The 21,822-nt window shown below is 33.0% G+C and overlaps 1 protein-coding gene across 1 annotated transcript in view; it reads right to left on the bottom strand.

Annotated features, from left to right (window-relative positions):
• The window catches only part of LOC143054481 (uncharacterized), an 89,728-nt gene that overhangs the window by 6,113 nt on the left and 61,793 nt on the right, over window positions 1–21,822 (bottom strand). Inside the window, exons 13-19 of the mRNA XM_076227504.1 lie at window positions 20,953–21,672; window positions 17,154–17,260; window positions 13,816–14,269; window positions 6,581–7,356; window positions 6,108–6,138; window positions 2,447–2,718; window positions 1,576–1,603 (exon numbers count right to left, since the gene is read on the bottom strand). Of these exons, the coding sequence (XP_076083619.1) occupies window positions 1,576–1,603; window positions 2,447–2,718; window positions 6,108–6,138; window positions 6,581–7,356; window positions 13,816–14,269; window positions 17,154–17,260; window positions 20,953–21,672 (2,388 nt within the window). The remainder of the gene's footprint in view (window positions 1–1,575; window positions 1,604–2,446; window positions 2,719–6,107; window positions 6,139–6,580; window positions 7,357–13,815; window positions 14,270–17,153; window positions 17,261–20,952; window positions 21,673–21,822) is intronic.

Below are 21,822 nucleotides of genomic sequence, written 5' to 3'. Positions count from 1 at the left end.
CCCAAACCCAGGATAGTTTAAGAAAGTTATTAATTTTTTTTAAACTTTAACCACAGAGTGAATGTAATGTTTCCCCGCAGAAAAACTAAGTCCATTTATAAGTAAAATACAGAAAAAATGGAATTTTATTTTTACAAAATTTACTTCTGGATACTATCTTATGATCATAAACAAGCTTCTGTCCAAGTTTGGCCCAAACCCAGGATAGTTTAAGAAAGTTATTAATTTTTTTTAAAACTTTAACCACAGAGTGAATGTAATGTTTCCCCGCAGAAAAACCAAGTCCATTTATAAGTAAAATACGGAAAAAATGGAATTTTATTTTTACAAAATTTACTTCTGGATACTATCTTATGATCATAAACAAGCTTATGTCCAAGTTTGGTAGAAATCCAGTATAGTTTAAGAAAGTTATTAAAATTTCAAAAACTTAAACAACAGAGTGAATATTTGTGGACGCACGCCAACGATGACGGAATGTAGGATCGCTTAGTCTCGCTTTTTCGACTAAAGTCGAAGGCTCGACAAAAAAATCATGCATCAGAGACAAAAATCAACTAAAACACATCCCAGGGATTAAGTGTTTTAACGTCATTGAAAGTCCAAGAAAACAAGATTTGTGCAATGCTAAAAAAAAAGTATACGACAGGCATTACGATAGTTAGGATTTAATTCACCTTTTAATAAACATGTTTACTGTTTTAAATAGATAAAGTAATCTGTATATATGGAAAATGAACGTAGATGCGTATTTATGCCTTCTCAAAACACTTGAAAGAATACAAATGTAATAATATTCAAATTTGTTAAAAACAACATTTGATATTTGTGCCAACAAAAACAATATTCAAAGTTTTATTAACAATTGATAAGATAACCTTCACTAAAAAGTTTGTATCAAGGTTCGATGACTTTACTCGGATCGAATAGCGATTTTGCACACTTATATTCACATGGAAAAAAGTATTGCTACACCAAAAAGAAAAGCAAATTTTAAAAACATCCTGTATTGCTTTGTGATAATATTGATCGAAATCAAAATGGTTTATCATTATTTAAATCTCACCTGAGTTTAATAAATAAAGTTTGACTCAATAAGTTCTAATTCGCATATGCAGGTACTGTACCCGAAAACAATAAAACATGTGTTTCTATCCCCAATGATTGCAACACTTTAAATTAACAAGTTCGTAAAGTTATAAGATAAAAACAATATAAAGGGTCTTCCACAGCTCTTAATTGCGTTATGATTGCAGATTATTGACCTTACTGATAGTATCTTCATACAAAATATAATTGATCTATCACAATTATTTCTTATCAAATTAACTTAAGCAAAACACTGAAAAATTGTTGACATCGACGATGACAATGTTGTTTCCAGAAAAGCAATACCTAATTGCCACATAACAAAAGACCCTGGTATGTTTATTGTATATTGAAAAAAATATTTTAACTTCCAGAAATGTTATAATCATTAGCAATAATTTTGCTTAGCTTTTATTTTGTTTTTTTGTTTGTATTGGTTTTTTTTGTTATCTGTGCTGTTATATATTTTTATATCCTATTACTTACCAGTTTCTGCTAGTCTGACTCTTCTTACCTGTAAAATATAATGAATTTATAAAATAAATACTGTACATATTCAACACATTTTCATATGATGTCTTATAAATTTCACCTGGTGTTTCAAAATTTGATCATATTGTAAAGTATGGCATCTCCAGGAGAACCTGTTTAATTTATGAAAACATAGTGAAATACATTCATCTGTATGTCCTCCTATTTTTTTTTTTATTAGGGAAGCAGCGATGAACAGCAATAGTGATTTCCTTAACATTAAATAGAATAGAAACAGTTCAAAGATCATTCCCAAAAATTACAACATTAATTATGTAGCTATTGATTTGGAGTCTATTCTTTCATTGTCTTTAGACTGGTTTTTTGATTCATACAGACAAATCCTTAAAAACGAAAACCAAATAACTAGCAAAAAGTGATAATATTATGGCCTCGCTATGAACAACAAGAATTTCTACTTATTTGTATACACATCTGTAACTGACCTGCATTATTTAGACTCCGGTGGGGAGTTAACTAATTGGCAATCATACTACAACTCCTTATTATTTTTTTATAAACTTCTAAACAGCTGTGTCATGAAAGCACGATTTAACTTAGCTTACTGTGAACATTGAACTTATTTTAATAATAAAATAGTTCTGTAGAAAAAAACGTGACGGAGAATACCCTTAGGTATACATTATTTATGATAAATATTGTACAAATATAACTGTTTCAAGTCCAATAACTGCATGACAAACACAATTTTGTTTGTCAAAAACTAAAACCAAATCTACATTTACTTATCTTAATGACAGGTTGCAGTAATTGGATCCAAGCATACCAGAGCTATTTCATGATATTCAAAAAAGTACAAACTTACTTGACACAAGACATGTGTTGATATATCCATTTTCGTTAGAGCTTCTGCCAAGGCTTTGAAATTGCTTTTATCTTTCATCTCTTTCCATTTTGATAAAACCAAAAACTTTGCTACCTTTATATCTTTTGGATAATTAAGTGTGATATCACCCCATTCCTTGGACATTTCGAGATATGGAACTAATTCATACATTTGACTTGATTCAAAGTTGATTGAAAATCGCAACAATTCAATATCACTTGGTCTTTGACTTAAAGCATCATCACTTAAACCTGAAAATAAAAAATTGATATGGAAATCTCAACTGCCTAACATTAAGCACAAAGTTCATTCAAGAAACAATCATCCATTGATTAACAATATATAAACAAAGAAGAAGTAAAAAAAAAGGTCCTTTATAAAATATATTCTATGGAGATAATAGTGAAAACATGTCATGCATGTTATGGTGTTTAAATGACCCATCTTACATTGGTTATTTAAAATTCTGTAAAGCAATTGAGTTGTTTTCAACAGCGATATATATTATGTGTCTAGAAATCTTTTAATTCATTAAAAAATGTATTTAAAGACACAGAAGTCGTTATGCTAAGTCAAAATGAATGTAGGATTACTATTGAATTGCATCAACTGTAATTTTAAAGAAGTATAATGTCCGTACTAAATGGAAACAGTCAAAAGATTTTAAGTGATAGTAATGACTACATTGACCCTTAACCCATTGAATTTATCTTTTCTTTTTTTAAACACTTGAACACAGATAAAAGAATTTACTACAAATTTCAGTAAAACATACACATCATCTAACGATGATAGTTTTTTGGTGAATTTTAAACATACAAGGAAACGCAACCAATTCGTTTAATCGTCAATTTTTTTCTCTCTCTGTGTGTTATGAAGTGAAAATATGGCAGCTTAACTTAAATATCGTGTTTAGAAGCCGAAGTTTACCGATTGACGCCTTATAGTAAACATTAAAAAATTAAACGTGTATATTGAGCACGTAGTTTAACATGTACAATGAGATAATAGTTTATTTTAAGGACAGATCCATGCGTATTGCGACCACTGGATTTTTACGAGTGGGTCACGCTGAGGTCACTTTGCATACGGAAAATATATTTTTTTAATTTGAGGTTTCATATGACTTTAAAATTTCAGGACACCATCTCATTAGCTATCTAGATAACATCTGGAGATTGCCAATGTTAATACGAGACGACTTGATCTAAGCAATATAATACAAGGACAATGAAGCACTTGCAATCATATCATGACTATTTTTTCAGGTCATTTGATTAAAAAGATGTAAATCGTCATGAAACCTGTATATTATTTTTTTTTAAATTGTTTTGGGCGGTGGGGGGGGGGGGGGGGGGGGGATTAAAATTAACCATTCAACAAAATGGATCCTGATTACACCCTTGTTTCACTTTTAAATGTTCATTTTATTATGTTTTAACTAAAGACCCTAACATATATTTTCACCGAACCAGTACACATTTTCTTTACGGCACAGCTGAGCATACTTGTAAAGGTTTTTTTGCTGACCCATTGGTGGCCTTCTACAGTTATCTGTTCTTTGATCGGGTTGTTGTCTCTTTGACCTATTCCATATGTCTATTTTCACTTATTTGTGTAACCAAAATCCAGATAAGGGTCAAATATAGATCGAAAAGTTGTTGAACTATTGTCTTGCTATTTGATAATACATGAGCTTTATGGGACCTACTTGAACCAATCTGCTTGTTAAGGTAGCACAATACAAAGATTGTTTTACTTCCAATCACTAACCTTTGAAATGCTGTAACTTTCTTATGAATGCATAGAAAATAATAAAAGAGGTATATATAGATAGATGAAAGATTATTCTTTTACATGACTGCAATATTTTAATTATGCAATCATTATGTAATCAATTATTATGTAATTAGTGGCAAAATCAGGGTAAGTTCACTTGAATGAATTTAGCTCTATCATCTCTTTAACTATACAGAAAATTTTAAAGAAATTTTAATCAACACATCATGGGCTTCAAAATTTTGTCTCAGATTGTCTCTATGGTATTCCATTCTTTCATAAACCTCTAATTAGTGTAAACATCCTAACCACATAAAAGAAGATAATGTTTAATTAGGTGTAAAATTTGTTCTATACATTCTATCTGAAATCTGAGACACCCTTTTGTAGATAATGGCCATAGGAACAACATATAATAAAATCAACCCTCTAGGGATACCTATGCAGAAGCTTATTTCATTTGAAAGTGGAAATTTGGTGAAAAATATTTTAGACAGAGTTCACATTATAATTGGTTACATAATTGTTTTATAAATTTTCAAGCATTATTAAGAAAGTTACAGCATTTTAAAACTTGGGAGTTGGAGTTATACAATCTTTGTATTGTGATACCTTAATATTGAAATATTAGTTCATTATTCATTTTGTACAAATGTTTAAAACAAAATAACGTATTCAAATGGTTTTGTCTATATTGTACCTAATTCACAAGCAGACCGGCTTACACACCAAGTATTGGAAGAAGGACTGAAGGATTGTGAGGGGAAGTCTGCGGTAACACATCAATACATTATGTAAAACTAATTATGATTGCTAAAAGTATTTAATTCTCTAACAATTCGTCTTGATCTTTATGCTGAGTAAAAATTAATCATTTCAATGACTCTAAGAAAACATACCTTTCGGAAATTAAAGGCACTGATGCCCTATAATTTTCTGTTCAGTCCTTGTCTATGTTTGTATACATGACGTACCAAGGACACTTTATTTATGAATGCCTCTTAGATAATAAAGAGCATTTAAACTACTTACATAAACTCTCATAGATTACAAAATCGCAATTTTGTATATGCGGCATATGCACATATTTTCTACAAAGGACTCATAACTATAAAAACTCGAATAAAAACAACAAAGTTAAAAAGGCAAAATAAAGTACAAAGTTATGGAGTATTGAGGACCACAAATTCCTTAAAATAATGCCAAATTTAGCTAATGTATTGTATTCCGGAGGTAGAAAAGCCTTATTATTTAAATAATGTAAAGTCTTGTATACATTTTTCAACTGAGTGACAGTTAACACTTTGGTTCAGCTTTATATCTTATGTGATGAAGGCCAAACGGTGACCTATAGTTGTTAATTTCTGTGTCATTTTGGTCTCTTGTGGAGAGTTGTCAAAATGGCAATCATACCATATCTTTTTTTTATATCAGTTACTGATGTAACTACATCAGTGCCTTTCACCTGGACAGAAAACATGGAAAAGCTCATCAAGCAACTTATCTTACATTTTTATGGTTGAATGACTTAACATGAGTTATATGTACATGTATTTGTATATATAAATCCAACATGAAAAAGAAAAAAAAATCATCACATAGTTAAAATAACTTGCTTGCTATTATTGATATGTTATATTATATTTCTTGAATAACATTTAGTTGAACTTTTAATCCTGTAATTGTACATCGAAAAGTCATATTCTATTGATACTATTTCAATATATACCTTTAAATCATTTGGATTTTTTGGGCATTTTGAAAACGTTAAAAGCACATTTACCTATCCTATTTTATTCTGCAATAATAATGCTTACATGAAATGTATTGATCATAACTTTGTATATTTAGGTTATCTTACCTTGGCAGTTCTGATCACACTGTTCATTGTTCTATAGAAATAAAATACATATCATTAGTTACTTGACATAGTTAAAGTATAACAATCAGAACTAAAAGAGACATACAAAACAAGAAGGAGAACTGATATACATAGCAACAATAACGAACAGGGCTTAAAAAGAACACTCAAAATAGCCCTTAATCACCACGTTAATGTTACCAACACAAAAAATATACCTTTTTCATGTTTCTGTGTCCTTTAGCTTATGTTTGTGCATGTGTGTTAGCAATATGAACAACATGTTTTAGTCATATTACATCTATGCATGATAATGATAAAACAAGTCTTTCAAATTTCAAAATTATTGTGTTAACTTCATACAAAAATAAGTTTTAAACTGTTCCTGATGCTGTAATAATTTTCAGCACGTTATGTTTTCCAACTTGTTTTTAGTTTTCTCATGTTGCTTACTGACTTTATAAAATATATACCTTATCTTGGTTCCAAACAACCCAGTCTCCTACTCTATGTGTAAGTTTATGTTCATTACAAACCCATACATTGGTCTGCAAAGCTTTCTCTTCACTTATGAAACATTTCAACGCAGAACATGAATATTCAATCTGGAAAGGTAATTGTTGGATATGCTTTTCATGGATGGTGGACTGATAGAAATCTGATATTCTCTCCATTGTTGTAACCAAACATTCCTTGACTCCAGTGGCTACATCTGGTACTATAAGTCCAGCGGAAGATGTATGGACTATATAAAGAAGAATCTTGTTGCCTTCAACACATACTACAACATCGTGTGCCTTGTCAAATGAGACTACAATAAATCCTGAAAAGAGGAGTTTTTTCCCTTCATATTGCTTCAGGGTCCACATGCTCAGACACGCACTGATCAGACGATTGGGCAAAGCTGGTGGTATGACAGTTCCTTTAAAAACAAAGGCTAGACATATTGCTTTCTCTGGTGTACATTCTTTGTCCATGAAGCTAGTTTTATTTCTTTCTGTGACCATACAGGGAACAAAAAAGTTATCTACTTTTAACCGACTTCCTGTAGTTGTATCATATCTCCGTTGCTCTGCCAGAATATCTAAATAAATGAGGATGTTGAATATAAACTCTTTGTATGGAAGAATTGCCCGGAAGTCCTTTTGTTTCCATATCTGATACAGGTCTTCTCGGCGTATGATCCCACTTTCTGACATTCTTCGGAAAGTTTCCTCTAAACCTTTTTTCTTTGGCCAAAATCCTACATCTGAAAAAAAGAGAAAACAACTATTTTCAGAGGAATGGACTAATATTTTTTCTAAAGTTGTTTATAACTGAACATTTCAACTTAAACTGACTTCTACAGAATAGCAGTCTTTCTAGCATAACAGAGGCGGATTTAGGGGGGCCCAGGAGGCCCGGGCCCCCCCATTTTGATAAAAAAATTTGGTTGATTATATAGGGAATCACTGAAGCGTGACGGGAATTTCAAGATCAGCCACTGCATAAACGTAAACAAAGGGGAAAATGTCTAAACAATATGATGCATGAACGCTGCCTAAGGCCAAGGGGAGTACAAATCGAAAGCAAACAAAAGGTTTGATGTTGTGATATTCTAAACTGACCATTTATAAAAGGTTGCATTATGTAATTTTCTTTACAAACTATAAACAACGGTAGCATTTATTAGTATCAACATTATGGTATCCCCTTTTCGAATACGCAATAATCTGGCGTATTTAGTAGAGACTGTCATAATATTTTTTTTTGTGTTAGAATGTAGAGTCAACATTACATTTGGAATGATATTTTGAGACTGTAAATCCAATTCTAACTTGCGTCCTTGTGGTACAATAGGCAACATATGATATAAAGTTCAAGATCTCCCATGGTCAATTCAAAAGAAGGGTATAATATTGTGAACAAAAAATGATGACACACACTCCAATCTTTTTTGGTTTAACAACAGCAGCCATATTGGTTGGCAGACAGGGTCAATATTAAACAAAAAGTGGTCCATAGTACATGGATGCATCCACAGGCACTATTAGTTTCTATGTTCAATGGACGTTTAAATTGGGGTCAAAACTCGTATTTGTAATTAAAATTAGAAAGATTATAGGGAACATGTGTACTAAGTTTCAAGTTGATTGGACTTCCACTCTATCGAATACCTTGACCTAAAACTTAAACCTGAAGCGGGACAGACAGACGAATAGACAGACAGGCGGACGAACGAAAGAACTGACGCACACACTGAAAATAAGTTGGGACATTAAAATAACCCTAAGGATTGTAGACAGGTTTGGTTAAATTTGGCTACATACTGTTAGAGAAGATCTTTGTCAAAGTTAAAAAACAATAAAGGTGACAAACAACAGGCACCAAGTGATAAGAAAATCTTAAAAATTGTCAAAAATCTCATAACACAGAGTCCTGTAAAAATGAGTAAACTCTAAATGGAACTACAATATGGTAAAAAATACATGATGGCAAACAAACAAACCAATTATGAAAGCTTGCTATAATACAGTTTCAGTTTAAAATACACGGTGGAAGGAATATGACAACAACTTATCCTACCAAGTACGAGTCAATTTACTCCAGTAAAAACTGGTCCAATAGATCTGATGATAAAGCAGGGTTGAGATAATATGATATCAACTTATCTAACCAAGTATAAGTCCATTTACTCCTGTAAAAACTGGTCCAATAGATCTGATGATAAAGCAGGGTTGAGATAATATGATATCAACTTATCCTACCAAGTATAAGTCAATTTACTCCAGTAAAAACTGGTCCAATAGATCTGATGATAAAGCAGGGTTGAGATAATATGATATCAACTTATCTAACCAAGTATAAGTCCATTTACTCCAGTAAAAACTGGTCCAATAGATTTGATGATAAAGCAGGGTTGAGATAATATGATATCAACTTATCTGACCAAGTATAAGTCCATTTACTCCAGTAAAAACTGGTCCAATAGATCTGATGATAAAGCAGGGTTGAGATAATATGATATCAACTTATCTAACCAATTATGAGTCCATTTACTCCAGTAAAAACTGGTCCAATAGATCTGATGATAAAGCAGGGTTATGATAATATGATATCAACTTATCTAACCAAGTACGAGTCTATTTACTCCAGTAAAAACTGGTCCAATAGATCTGATGATAAAGCAGGGTTGAGATAATATGATATTAACTTATCTGACCAAGTATGAGTCCATTTACTCCAGTAAAAACTGGTCCAATAGATCTGATGATAAAGCAGGGTTGAGATAATATGATATCAACTTATCTGACCAAGTATGAGTCCATTTACTCCAGTAAAAACTGGTCCAATAGATCTGATGATAAATCGGGGTTGAGATAATATGATATCAACTTATCTGACCAAGTACGAGTCCATTTACTCCAGTAAAAACTGGTCCAATAGATCTGATGATAAAGTAGGGTTGAGATAATATGATATCAACTTATCTAACCAAGTACGAGTCTATTTACTCCAGTAAAAACTGGTCCAATAGATCTGATGATAAAGCAGGGTTGAGATAATATCATATCAACTTATCTGACCAAGTATGAGTCCATTTACTCCAGTAAAAACTGGTCCAATAGATCTGATGATAAAGCAGGGTTGAGATAATATGATATCAACTTATCTGACCAAGTATGAGTCAATTTACTCCAGTAAAAAATGGTCCAATAGATCTGATGATAAAGCAGGGTTGAGATAATATGATATTAACTTATCTGACCAAGTATGAGTCCATTTACTCCTGTAAAAACTGGTCCAATAGATCTGATGATAAAGCAGGGTTGAGATAATATGATATCAACTTATCTGACCAAGAATAAGTCCATTTACTCCAGTAAAAACTGGTCCAATAGATCTGATGATAAAACAGGGTTGAGATAATATGATATCAACTTATCTGACCAAGTATGAGTCCATTTACTCCAGTAAAAACTGGTCCAATAGATTTGATGATAAAGCAGGGTTGAGATAATATGATATCAACTTATCTGACCAAGTATAAGTCCATTTACTCCAGTAAAAACTGGTCCAATAGATCTGATGATAAAGCAGGGTTGAGATAATATGATATCAACTTATCTAACCAATTATGAGTCCATTTACTCCAGTAAAAACTGGTCCAATAGATCTGATGATAAAGCAGGGTTATGATAATATGATATCAACTTATCTAACCAAGTACGAGTCTATTTACTCCAGTAAAAACTGGTCCAATAGATCTGATGATAAAGCAGGGTTGAGATAATATGATATTAACTTATCTGACCAAGTATGAGTCCATTTACTCCAGTAAAAACTGGTCCAATAGATCTGATGATAAAGCAGGGTTGAGATAATATGATATCAACTTATCTGACCAAGTATGAGTCCATTTACTCCAGTAAAAACTGGTCCAATAGATCTGATGATAAATCGGGGTTGAGATAATATGATATCAACTTATCTGACCAAGTACGAGTCCATTTACTCCAGTAAAAACTGGTCCAATAGATCTGATGATAAAGTAGGGTTGAGATAATATGATATCAACTTATCTAACCAAGTACGAGTCTATTTACTCCAGTAAAAACTGGTCCAATAGATCTGATGATAAAGCAGGGTTGAGATAATATCATATCAACTTATCTGACCAAGTATGAGTCCATTTACTCCAGTAAAAACTGGTCCAATAGATCTGATGATAAAGCAGGGTTGAGATAATATGATATCAACTTATCTGACCAAGTATGAGTCAATTTACTCCAGTAAAAAATGGTCCAATAGATCTGATGATAAAGCAGGGTTGAGATAATATGATATTAACTTATCTGACCAAGTATGAGTCCATTTACTCCTGTAAAAACTGGTCCAATAGATCTGATGATAAAGCAGGGTTGAGATAATATGATATCAACTTATCTGACCAAGAATAAGTCCATTTACTCCAGTAAAAACTGGTCCAATAGATCTGATGATAAAACAGGGTTGAGATAATATGATATCAACTTATCTGACCAAGTATGAGTCCATTTACTCCAGTAAAAACTGGTCCAATAGATTTGATGATAAAGCAGGGTTGAGATAATATGATATCAACTTATCTAACCAAGTATAAGTCAATTTACTCCTGTAAAAACTGGTCCAATAGATCTGATGATAAAGCAGGGTTGAGATAATATGATATCAACTTATCTAACCAAGTATGAGTCAATTTACTCCAGTAAAAACTGGTCCAATAGATTTGATGATAAAGCAGGGTTGAGATAATATGATATCAACTTATCTAACCAAGTATGAGTCAATTTACTCCAGTAAAAACTGGTCCAATAGATCTGATGATAAAGCAGGGTTGAGATAATATGATATTAACTTATCTGACCAAGTATGAGTCCATTTACTCCAGTAAAAACTGGTCCAATAGATCTGATGATAAAGCAGGGTTGAGATAATATGATATCAACTTATCTTACCAAGTATGAGTCAATTTACTCCAGTAAAAACTGGTCCAATAGATCTGATGATAAAGCAGGGTTGAGATAATATGATATTAACTTATCTGACCAAGTATGAGTCCATTTACTCCAGTAAAAACTGGTCCAATAGATTTGATGATAAAGCAGGGTTGAGATAATATGATATCAACTTATCTAACCAAGTATGAGTCCATTTACTCCTGTAAAATTGGTCAAATAAAACTGATGATTAAGCAGGGTGGAGAGAATCTAATGACAACCAATACTACCAAGTAAACACAAGAGTGCACACACTGAAATGTCTCGCCTTCTTTACTAATCATTGATATTATGTTGTTAGTCCTAAGTATAAAGCTTTATTACAACTGTCAAATAAACTTAACATTAACCAAGATAGCTAAACAAAGACCAATGAACCATGAAAATGAGGTCAAGGTCAGATGAACCATGCCAGGAAGACATGTACAGCTAACAAAGCTTCCATACAACAAATATAGTTGACCTATTACCTATAGTTTAGGAAAAATAGACCAAAACACAAAAACTTAACACTGTGCAATGAACCGTGCAATTGAGGTCATGGTCAAATTAAACCTGCCGGACTGACATATAGATCAATTAATTTCCATACACCAAATAAAGTTGACCTTTGGCATATAATATTAGATAAAAAGACCAAAACTTAAAAACTTAACTTTGACCACTGAACCATGAAAATGAGGTCAAGGTCAGATGACATCTGCCCGCTAGACATGTACACATTACAATCATTCCATACAACAAATATAGTAGACCTATTGCATAAAGTATGAGAAAAACAGACCAAAACACAAAAACTTAACTATAACCACTGAACCATGAAAATGAGGTCAAGGTCAGATGACACCTGCCAGTTGGACATGTACACCTTCCAGTCCTACCATACACCAAATATACTAGCCCTATTGCTTATAGTATCTGAGATATGGACTTGACCACCAAAACTTAACCTTGTTCACTGATCCATGAAATGAGGTCAAGTGAAAACTGTATGACGGGCATGAGGACATTGCAAGGTATGCACATACCAAATATAGTTATCCTATTACTTATAATAAGAGAGAATTCAACATTACAAAAATTCTGAACTTTTTTTTCAAGTGGTCACTGAACCATGAAAATGAGGTCAAGGACATTGGACATGTGACTGACAGAAACTTCATAACATGAGGCATCTATACACAAAGTATGAAGCATCCAGGTCTTTCACCTTCTAAAATATAAACCTTTAAAGAAGTTAGCTAACGCAGCCACCGTAGCCGCCACCGGATCACTATCCCTATGTCGAGCTTTCTGCAACAAAAGTTGCAGGCTCGACAAAAACCTGATGGCAAACAGTGTCTGGATATTAAAGTGCTTACTACGGAAAGACGCAAATACAGACGGAGACCCTTTATTACCTAAATTTTAAAATTGTTTGTATAAACATTGAATGACAACATTTTTAAAATTGTAACATTGAACGACAAAAATATGTGACGTATAAATTTTCTGACGCCAGACACTCGAAATTGTTTCTTTTAAAATTGTAACAGGATGATGACTGCTGTGCCCATATTTTAACTATTTTATTTATTATGATTGTTTAGTTCACACATCATTGTAAATACAACGGAATTGCATGAGTCTGTCGTACAAAGTGAGAGGTTTAGCGCTATAAAACCAGGTATAATCCACCATATTCTACATTTGAAAATGCCTGTACCAAGTCATGAATATGACAGTTGTTGTCCATTTGTTTTTGATGTGTTTTGTCATTTGATTTTGCCATGTGATTAGGGACTTTCCGATTTGATTTTCCTCTGAGTTAATAAAATTGAGATTGTAAATGGGGAATGTGTCAAAGAGAAAACAACCCGACCATAAAGCAGACAACAGCAGAATGTCACCAACAGGTCTTCAATGCAGCGAGAAATTCCCGCACCTGGAGGTGTCCTTCAGCTGGCCCCTAAACAAATATATATACTAGTTCAGTGACAATTAAGTATTTTTGTGATTTTACTTTTTACATTGTGGGAAACATCCCAGGATAACAAAGAAATCTATAAAGACATTAAAGAATCAATATTTATCAGCATAAACACAAAATAAAAAGCCATAAATCTGTTTTTTCCAGTGGTCCAAATATTTACAACAATGACATCTACATGAAATAAGACAGTAACTCTTACTATTCAATTGATAAATACCTGTCACAAAGGATCTCATAACTTCCACCATGAGGAGCGGGTTAATTATCACATAATCTTGGAGCTGACGGGTATCAAAGTAGATAAGCTTCCCAAGAGAATGTTGGAAGTGAAGGAAATCATGAAGTTGTTCTAAATCCAGGACGGACACCTTGCTGATTGAATTCAATTCTTCAAGCTCTACCAATGACAATATTTGCTTTCCTGCAGCTACCATTTCAGCAATCTCCAGTTCAAGGGGGACACAAGCATTTGGCATGTCCTCCCCCCAACATGGATGATCGAAAGTAAGCTCGGTGATGGCTTTCTTAAGGGCTTCAATTTCTTGATCATCTTTATCAGTTGCATTGACAAATATTTTTTGGTCAAGGACAAGATGATTTCTTCCTTCGTGGTCCTTAAATAATTCCTCCACTTCACCATACAATAGTGCTCGTCTTGTTTCAACATCCTCCTGTCAAAAAAATTAAACAAGACTTTAAATGAAGACATAATCATTGAATACAGATTTGGAGGTGGCATAAGTTGTTGTCGAAAAATAGGTTGACGTCTTATCAATTTCTTTTTCATTTCTATATAAATGAATACATAATGAAGATTATTTAAATGCTTTAAAAACAAGAGGCTCTCAAGAGCCTGAATCGCTCACCTTCAATTTTTTTGTTTAAATCATTCATCAATGATTATTTTTGCTTTTCAGTGTGTGCTTAAATATGCCATTCAAACATTCTTTGTATCTGTCATATTTTCTTCACAGGCAAAAATAATGCATTTTACCCCTAGCAACATTGGCTATTTTTCTTGAAGTAAAAGGAAATGAAAGAACATTTAAAATTAATAATAATTAGAGTTATCTCTCTTTGCATATTTTAAGTCAGTGTGTAGAAACCAAAAAAATAACTAAATCTATATAAATTAAGTTTATTATCTCCCTTCAAATATTTCAGACCAAGAATATCTTCCTTTATGCACATTCTCTGGTAATGTACTGGATCTGTGTAAAGTTTAATTAATATTGGTACAGTCATTTAGGAGGAGTTGTGCTTATCTCCCTTGAAAATTTTTTACCAGAAACATCTTCCTTCATGCACATCTACAGGTTGTGTACAAAAACTGTGTAAAGTTTCATCAATATTGATTAATCTGTTTAGGAGTAGTTGCGCTTACAAACTTGTTCCCATTTATAGCTATATTTAACTAAGTAAAATCAATTATCTCCCTTAAAATAATTCCGACCAGAAATATTTTCCTTCATGCACATCCTCCGGTTGTGTACTACAACTGTGTGAAGTTTCATTAATATTGGTCCATCCATTTAGGAGGAGTTGCGTTTACGAGACATATGGACAGACGGACGGACGGACAGGGTGATTCCTATATACTTCCCCAAAACTTTGTTTTTTGGGGGGTATAAAAAACACAAATTAATACAAGTTACCCTAAGGATTGTTAAGTTTTAAGTTAAAGTGAAATTGGTTCAGTAGTTTAAGAGAAAACGATTTTTTAAGTTAGCAAACAATGAAAAATTGTAGTAAATTATCATTAAAGGGCAATAACTCCTTAAGGCGTCAACTGGCATTTTTAGTCATTAAACTTATTTGTAGATCTTACTTTGATAAACATTTTTGTTGTTTACAGTTTATCTCTATCTATAATAATATTCAAGATAATAACCAAAAACCTGCAAAATTTGCTTAAAATTACCAATTAAGTGGCAACAACCCCACAATGAGTATCGATTTGTCTGAAAATTTCAGGGCTGATAGATCTTGACCTAATAAACACTTAAACTCCAAAGATATTTGCTCTAAATGCTTTAGTTTTTGAAATACAAGCCAAAAACTGCATTTTAACCTATGTTCTATTTTTAGCCATGGCGGCCATGTTTTTTACAAAACACAAACTTTATACAAGATACAAGATACCCTTAGAATCATTTAGCATAAGTTTACCTGCAATTGATTCAGTACTTTCAGAGAAGAAGATTTTTGAAAGTTAACAAATATGATGAACAAATTGTGTAAAATTGTTTTTTAAAGGCCAATAACTCCTTAAGGGGTCAATTTACAATTTTGGTCATTATATCTTATTTGTAGATCTTACTTTGCTGAACATTTTTGCTGATTACAGTTTATCTTTATCTATAATATTATTCAAGAAAATAACCAAAAACTGCAAAATTTGCTTAAAATTACCAATTAAATGGCAGCAACCCAACAATGTTTTTTTTTTATTCCTCTGAAAATTTCAGGGCTGATAGATCTTCACCTAATGAACATTTATACCCCCTGTCAATTTGCTCTAAATGCTTTCGTTTTTGAGATATAAGCCAAAAACTGCATTTGACCCCTATGTTCTATTTTTAGCAATGGCGACCATGTTTGTTGATAGATCAAAACTTCGGATACAATTTATAAACTAGATACCCTAAGGAACATTCAGTTAAAGTTAAGAAGTATTTGGCCTAGTAGTTTCAGAGGAGAAGATTCTTGAAATAGTTTACAACAACAGACGACGACGGACACCAAGTGATGGCATAAGCTCACTTGGCCCTTCGGGCCAGGTGAGCTAAAAAGAGTGCACGTACTGAAATGTTGCAACTGCTTTACTTTTAATTTTGTTTCAAATGAGGTGAAGGTAATGTAAACCCTGTCAAGCATATACAGAGATTCACCTTACAATAATAACATACAATAATAATTGTTTACGGATTACTTTCAGCGTCAGACTTTGAAAATATGAGATGTATTGCTCCTGTTAAAGGAAAACCAAAAGTTCATGGAATGAATGGAAACATTGATAGATGTATGTAAACAAGTAAACCACCCCTATCTAATAGGCATGATAGGAGGTATAAAGAAAATCCATTATATATAATTATAATATATCATGTATATATACTATTATCCAAATCACCTAGTACCCTTTGGTACTTTGTTTGTGTAGGCAACAAAAACAAGATATGAGGAATGCCTGTATAAGAGACCTATTTAATTCTTGTTCAATTACTACTGGTACCTTGTCCTTATGGGTAACACCAAACAAGATCTAAGGAATACCTGTATAAATGACCTCTTTATATCTTTTCCACTTAACACTGGTACCTTGTCCTTAGGGGTGACACCAAAACAGATCTAAAAGACCTATTTACATCTTGTTCACTTACCACTGGTACCTTGTCCTTATGGGTGGCAACAAACAAGATATAAGGATTGCCTGTATAAAAGACATATTGATATCTTGTTCATTTACCACTGGTAAATTTTCCTTATTGGTATCGACAAACAAGATCTTAGGGAAGCCTTTATAGAAGACCTATTTATATCTTTTCCACTTACCACTGGTACCTTGTCCTTATGGGTGGCAACAAATAAGATCTTAGGGATGCCAGCATACACCACCTTACAATAGGTCAGGATTGAGTTTACCCAGTGCAGTAAAAAGACTGAAAGAAAAATAAAGTTAAAAATATTTGTGTTTTAATTTTTTCGGTAACTGAATTTTCAGGTGTGTGGAAATATTCGTTTTGAGAACTTTATCCTTTGTCCAGAAAAAAGTTACTTGACCTGAATTTCTCAATAAATTTGAATGTAAACATTTATGGTTCTTAAAACTGTTTAGTATCACTTTATCTTATGGTTGTGACCTGTTATCAATGTCTTGCATGAGTAGATATTTTTCGTATCACACTGCACAGAGTGTGATACAGAAAAGTGAAATGAAAACCAGCGTTAATTTGATTGGCTTATCTAGCATTGCACAACAATAATACAGCATTACCATTGGTCATTTGTTAGGTCAATGATGACTTTCAAAGGTTGAGACGATGTACATTTCGTCCATGGCAACAGACATACTGATTTCTTCAATTAGATACAAAACACTCACGCATTTCACCTGACAATCTTCTTTTTGTCAAATTTCATTACATTCTGAAGCTTACAAAAAGTCTTAAATGTCTGATGTTACAGTTTGACACCGGAAAAGGACAAATGACAAATATCATTTGGTCAGTAAAAGGTCACGACAAGACATAATCAAAGCGCTGTAAGCGCTGAAGGCAGTTAACCAAAAACCAAAATAACCGTAATTATGAAAACTGGCAATTTTGCCTCAACATTAAACATTCATATATAGTACATTCATGTTTATCTAACGATTTAGTTATTAAGGCAAATAATTTATATGTTATCAAGGTTTCAAAAGCAATGCATATATCAATGTAATTGTATATTTTTTTATGGTGAGTCTGCAGTGGTACAATGATTGCAGTTGTTCTACTTGGTAGTTAACCTTGGTTTTATTTGACTGCTAGAAGTTCAAGTTGACTTAGTATGAACATGTAATTGTATGAATGGACTGGTTTCCCTGGAAAGAAAACTGAGTTTGTGTTCTATAGTACAAAAGTTATGAGAAACGAATCAAGACAAATGTTCACTACAACAGGAATCAAAGGTGAGGTCTGACTGACCTGCCCATAGTAAATGTAAATGATTTGTTATTTTGTCCCATACATATGAATATATCTAATTTAGGGGTGGGGATCTCAACGGTTTTCAAGTTCTCAAACAGGAGGGGTAGGGTGACCCCAGGGACTCCACCTATATTTCATTTAATTAGTTATAATTTGGGCCATACATGAATGTATATATTGTTTTGGTGTGGGGATCTCAACCATTTCCAAGTTCTCAAACAGGAGGGTTGCGGTGACCACAGGGACTTCCCCTATATTTTATTTGATTTGTTATATTGTCCCATACATGAGTATATATGGTTTAGGGGTAAGGATCTTGACCATTTCCAAGTTCTCAAACAGGAGGGTGTACAGTGACCTCAGGGACTCCCCCCATCTTTCATTTGAATTGTTATATTGTCCCATACATGAATATATGGTTAAGGGGTGGCGATCTCAACGGGTTTCAAATTCTCAAACAGGAGGGGGTGGGGTGACCCAAGGGACTCCCCCATACTTCATCTGATTTGTTATATTGTCCCATACATGAATATATATATAGGTTTAGGGGTGGGGATCTGGACCATTTTAAAATTCTAAAACAGGAAGGGTGCGGTGACCCCTAGCGACTCTTCCTATATTTCATTTGATTTTTCATATTGTCACAAACATGAATATACATGGTTGCACCTCCCTTAAATTTGCAAAGCATGGGTTGTTCTCAGCTTAATGAAGAATATTCTGATAATTTTACCTCAAATTTTTTTTAGCCTCGCTCTCCTCAGTGAAAAGTTAAATTTACCCCCCTCCTAAACTAAATTCCTGGATCTGCCCCTCATATGGTTTTGGGGTGGGGAGCTCGACCCTTCCCAAGGTATCAAACAGGATGGGGTAGAGTGGACCAAAGAATGCTACCTATATATCTTATGAATTACTTACATTTAGGTATATATAATATAGTTGCATTATTTGTGAAAATAAAGAAAGAAACTTTCAGCTACTTTAATTGACCCTTCAAAATTGAGAAAAACAAATAACCCTTCGAAATTGCAGTAATATGTTTACACTTTAAAAGCATCTCACATGCATTATCATGATTTATCACTGATAAAGAAAATTTAGACTGTGACCATAAACATGTATATTGTTAGATATACTGTTCCCAGCTGTCACATTGTATTGGATTTTTAAATTTAAATTTGTCAAAAAGTAATTTTGAGTTTCTGTATAAAATATTTTTCTGCCTTTTCTTTCTTTACATATCTTTTAGTTTACAATTCTAGTGTTTATATTCATTTACCATGCATAGATTTATTGTTCACCTGATTGATTTATTTAGTAATTGATCGCCAAACCCGGAATTATCCGTATCCGCTTCCGGAATACCGGAATCGGATCCGATATTGTAAAATTTTGTCTTCACGGCCGCCATTGTTATGTGTTTACAATGTTGTTTTTGTCAATCAGATACGATTTTACTCGAATTTATACAATATTTGTCGTCGATTTTCTTTATAAAGCTAGCGGTTGAACAAAATGAACATCGCTGTCATAATTAATAATGATAAAAATAAGTTTTTAGCTCGTTTAATTGGAGACTTTGGTGAACAAGTTGAAAAGTTTGCAAAGTAATTTCTTATTTTCTTTCAAGTGGAAGGTGACTACGTCGGGCATAGCTAGAAACCAACTATCCTAGTTGAAATTCCGCTTGCAAAAGTGGAAGGTCGCGGACCTCGGACCACCGCTATACGGCTAATTTGCACACCTGCCTCCAAATTTAAAAGCTACGAAAATTTCTTTTTCTAATTTGAAATTGGCGCCAACAGCATGAACAGTTGAACTTATTATATAATAGACTACTGACGTAGTTGTACTACGTATTGATGACAAACAATATCCCTACGACTTTTGCTATTTGGGAAATCTAAACTACTTGTCTTAAGAGATTTTCGACGATTAAATATTTCAGACAATTGTTCTTTGACATCTTAGCTAAAAGCACAAGTCATAATACACTACACAAGGATACTTAATAAGCACTACTTCCTATGTGTAACTTCAAAACTTTTGGGTAAATCGACGATCATTTAAGGTTTTTCTGGTCATATTTTTTGTAATCCAGAATAAAAAGTATTAAAAAAGTGTTCAATTAGTTATATATAACATAGTAGCAAGCTAGATAATAACAATGGCAAGTATTTCAGCATTTATTGGATAGAACACAAATCTAGGGTGCTCGCATAATGCAGCTTAACTGCATACAAATTGATATCCGACATCCCTTCTCATTTGTTATGAAACATATAATATAATATATCAATGATGTTTGTGATATTTGTGTATTTGAATGAATTAAAGGAGGTATGGGATTAACATCAATGAGACAGAAATCCAACAGTAAAACAACACAAAGAAATCTAGAAGGCAATTTTTCAATGTTTCAAAATGCTAGGTTGTAGGTACATATACTAAGTTTTGAAACCAGTAAAGGCATGAAAACTAGATAATGGACCATTAAGTGTCCCTTCTATATATTTATTTGCCAACAAATAAGTTAGATTTTTGATCATCAAAATGAGGGTGTTTCTCTTGACAATTGGTTTTTAATTGTCATTATGCATGTCATTGGTAAATGAAGTATGTTCAGTAATATAGGTGTTACAATAGTAATTGATATATATTACCTGCTGGGGTTGGTGTCATGTGCTGCCCTGGAAAACACAGTACATCAGGTATTTCTTCATTCAATCTCTTACTGCCATCAAATACTACTAGAAACAAAGCTCTGTAAGTCATGAATGTCTGGTGTGTTGTATAATAGACATACTGTCCACCAAAGTCCCAGAAGATGAGGCGGCCAACTTTCATTTGATATTTACCAGTTTTGAGGACCTTTTCCATTTTCTTTCTCATTTCTTTTTTGGTCATTTTAGTTGTCATTTTCTTCTTCGTTTGCTGTTTTTTAGACTCAATAGAGGAAATCTGTTGTGACAAAGATTGGGCTGCTTGTGGCTGCTGAGAGGGTTCACCCGAGAGGTTGAGAGGGAAAGATGTCGACTTGGTAGCTTGTGGCTGTGTAGAAGGTTCATCTGAGAGGTTCACAGGTAAATATGTCGACTTGGTAGCTTTTGGCTGTGTAGTGGGTTCACCTGAGAGGTTCACAGGTAAATATGTCGACTTGGTAGCTTGTGGCTGTGCAGTGGGTTCACCTGAGAGATTCACAGGGAAAGATGTCGACTTGGTAGCTTCTGACTTCTGAGAATCAATATCGTCTTTATTTGGAAGTTGAACAAGTTTTGCATCAGATTTATGTTTTCCTGATGTTTTTGTTTGTTTTCTTTCATCCTTTTCAACAGAGGTCATTAAAACCTTATTGTATACTACATCTAAGGCATTATATGTTCCTGTATATAAAAAAAGTAATTGTTGTAATATTATCCTTGATATTTTTGTAAGAACAATTTCGCAGGAACATGAACACACAAAATTTAAATGTTTAACAAATTGCAAGTGTTCAATTGCCTTGTAAGAAAACCACTTAATCAATTATCCCT

Source organism: Mytilus galloprovincialis, chromosome 12 (genome assembly GCF_965363235.1).
Source record: "Mytilus galloprovincialis chromosome 12, xbMytGall1.hap1.1, whole genome shotgun sequence".
Classification (NCBI taxonomy): Eukaryota; Metazoa; Mollusca; class Bivalvia; order Mytilida; family Mytilidae; genus Mytilus; species Mytilus galloprovincialis.
Note: the sequence above shows the minus strand (reverse complement) of the source record. Positions and strands in the feature narration are given on the sequence as shown.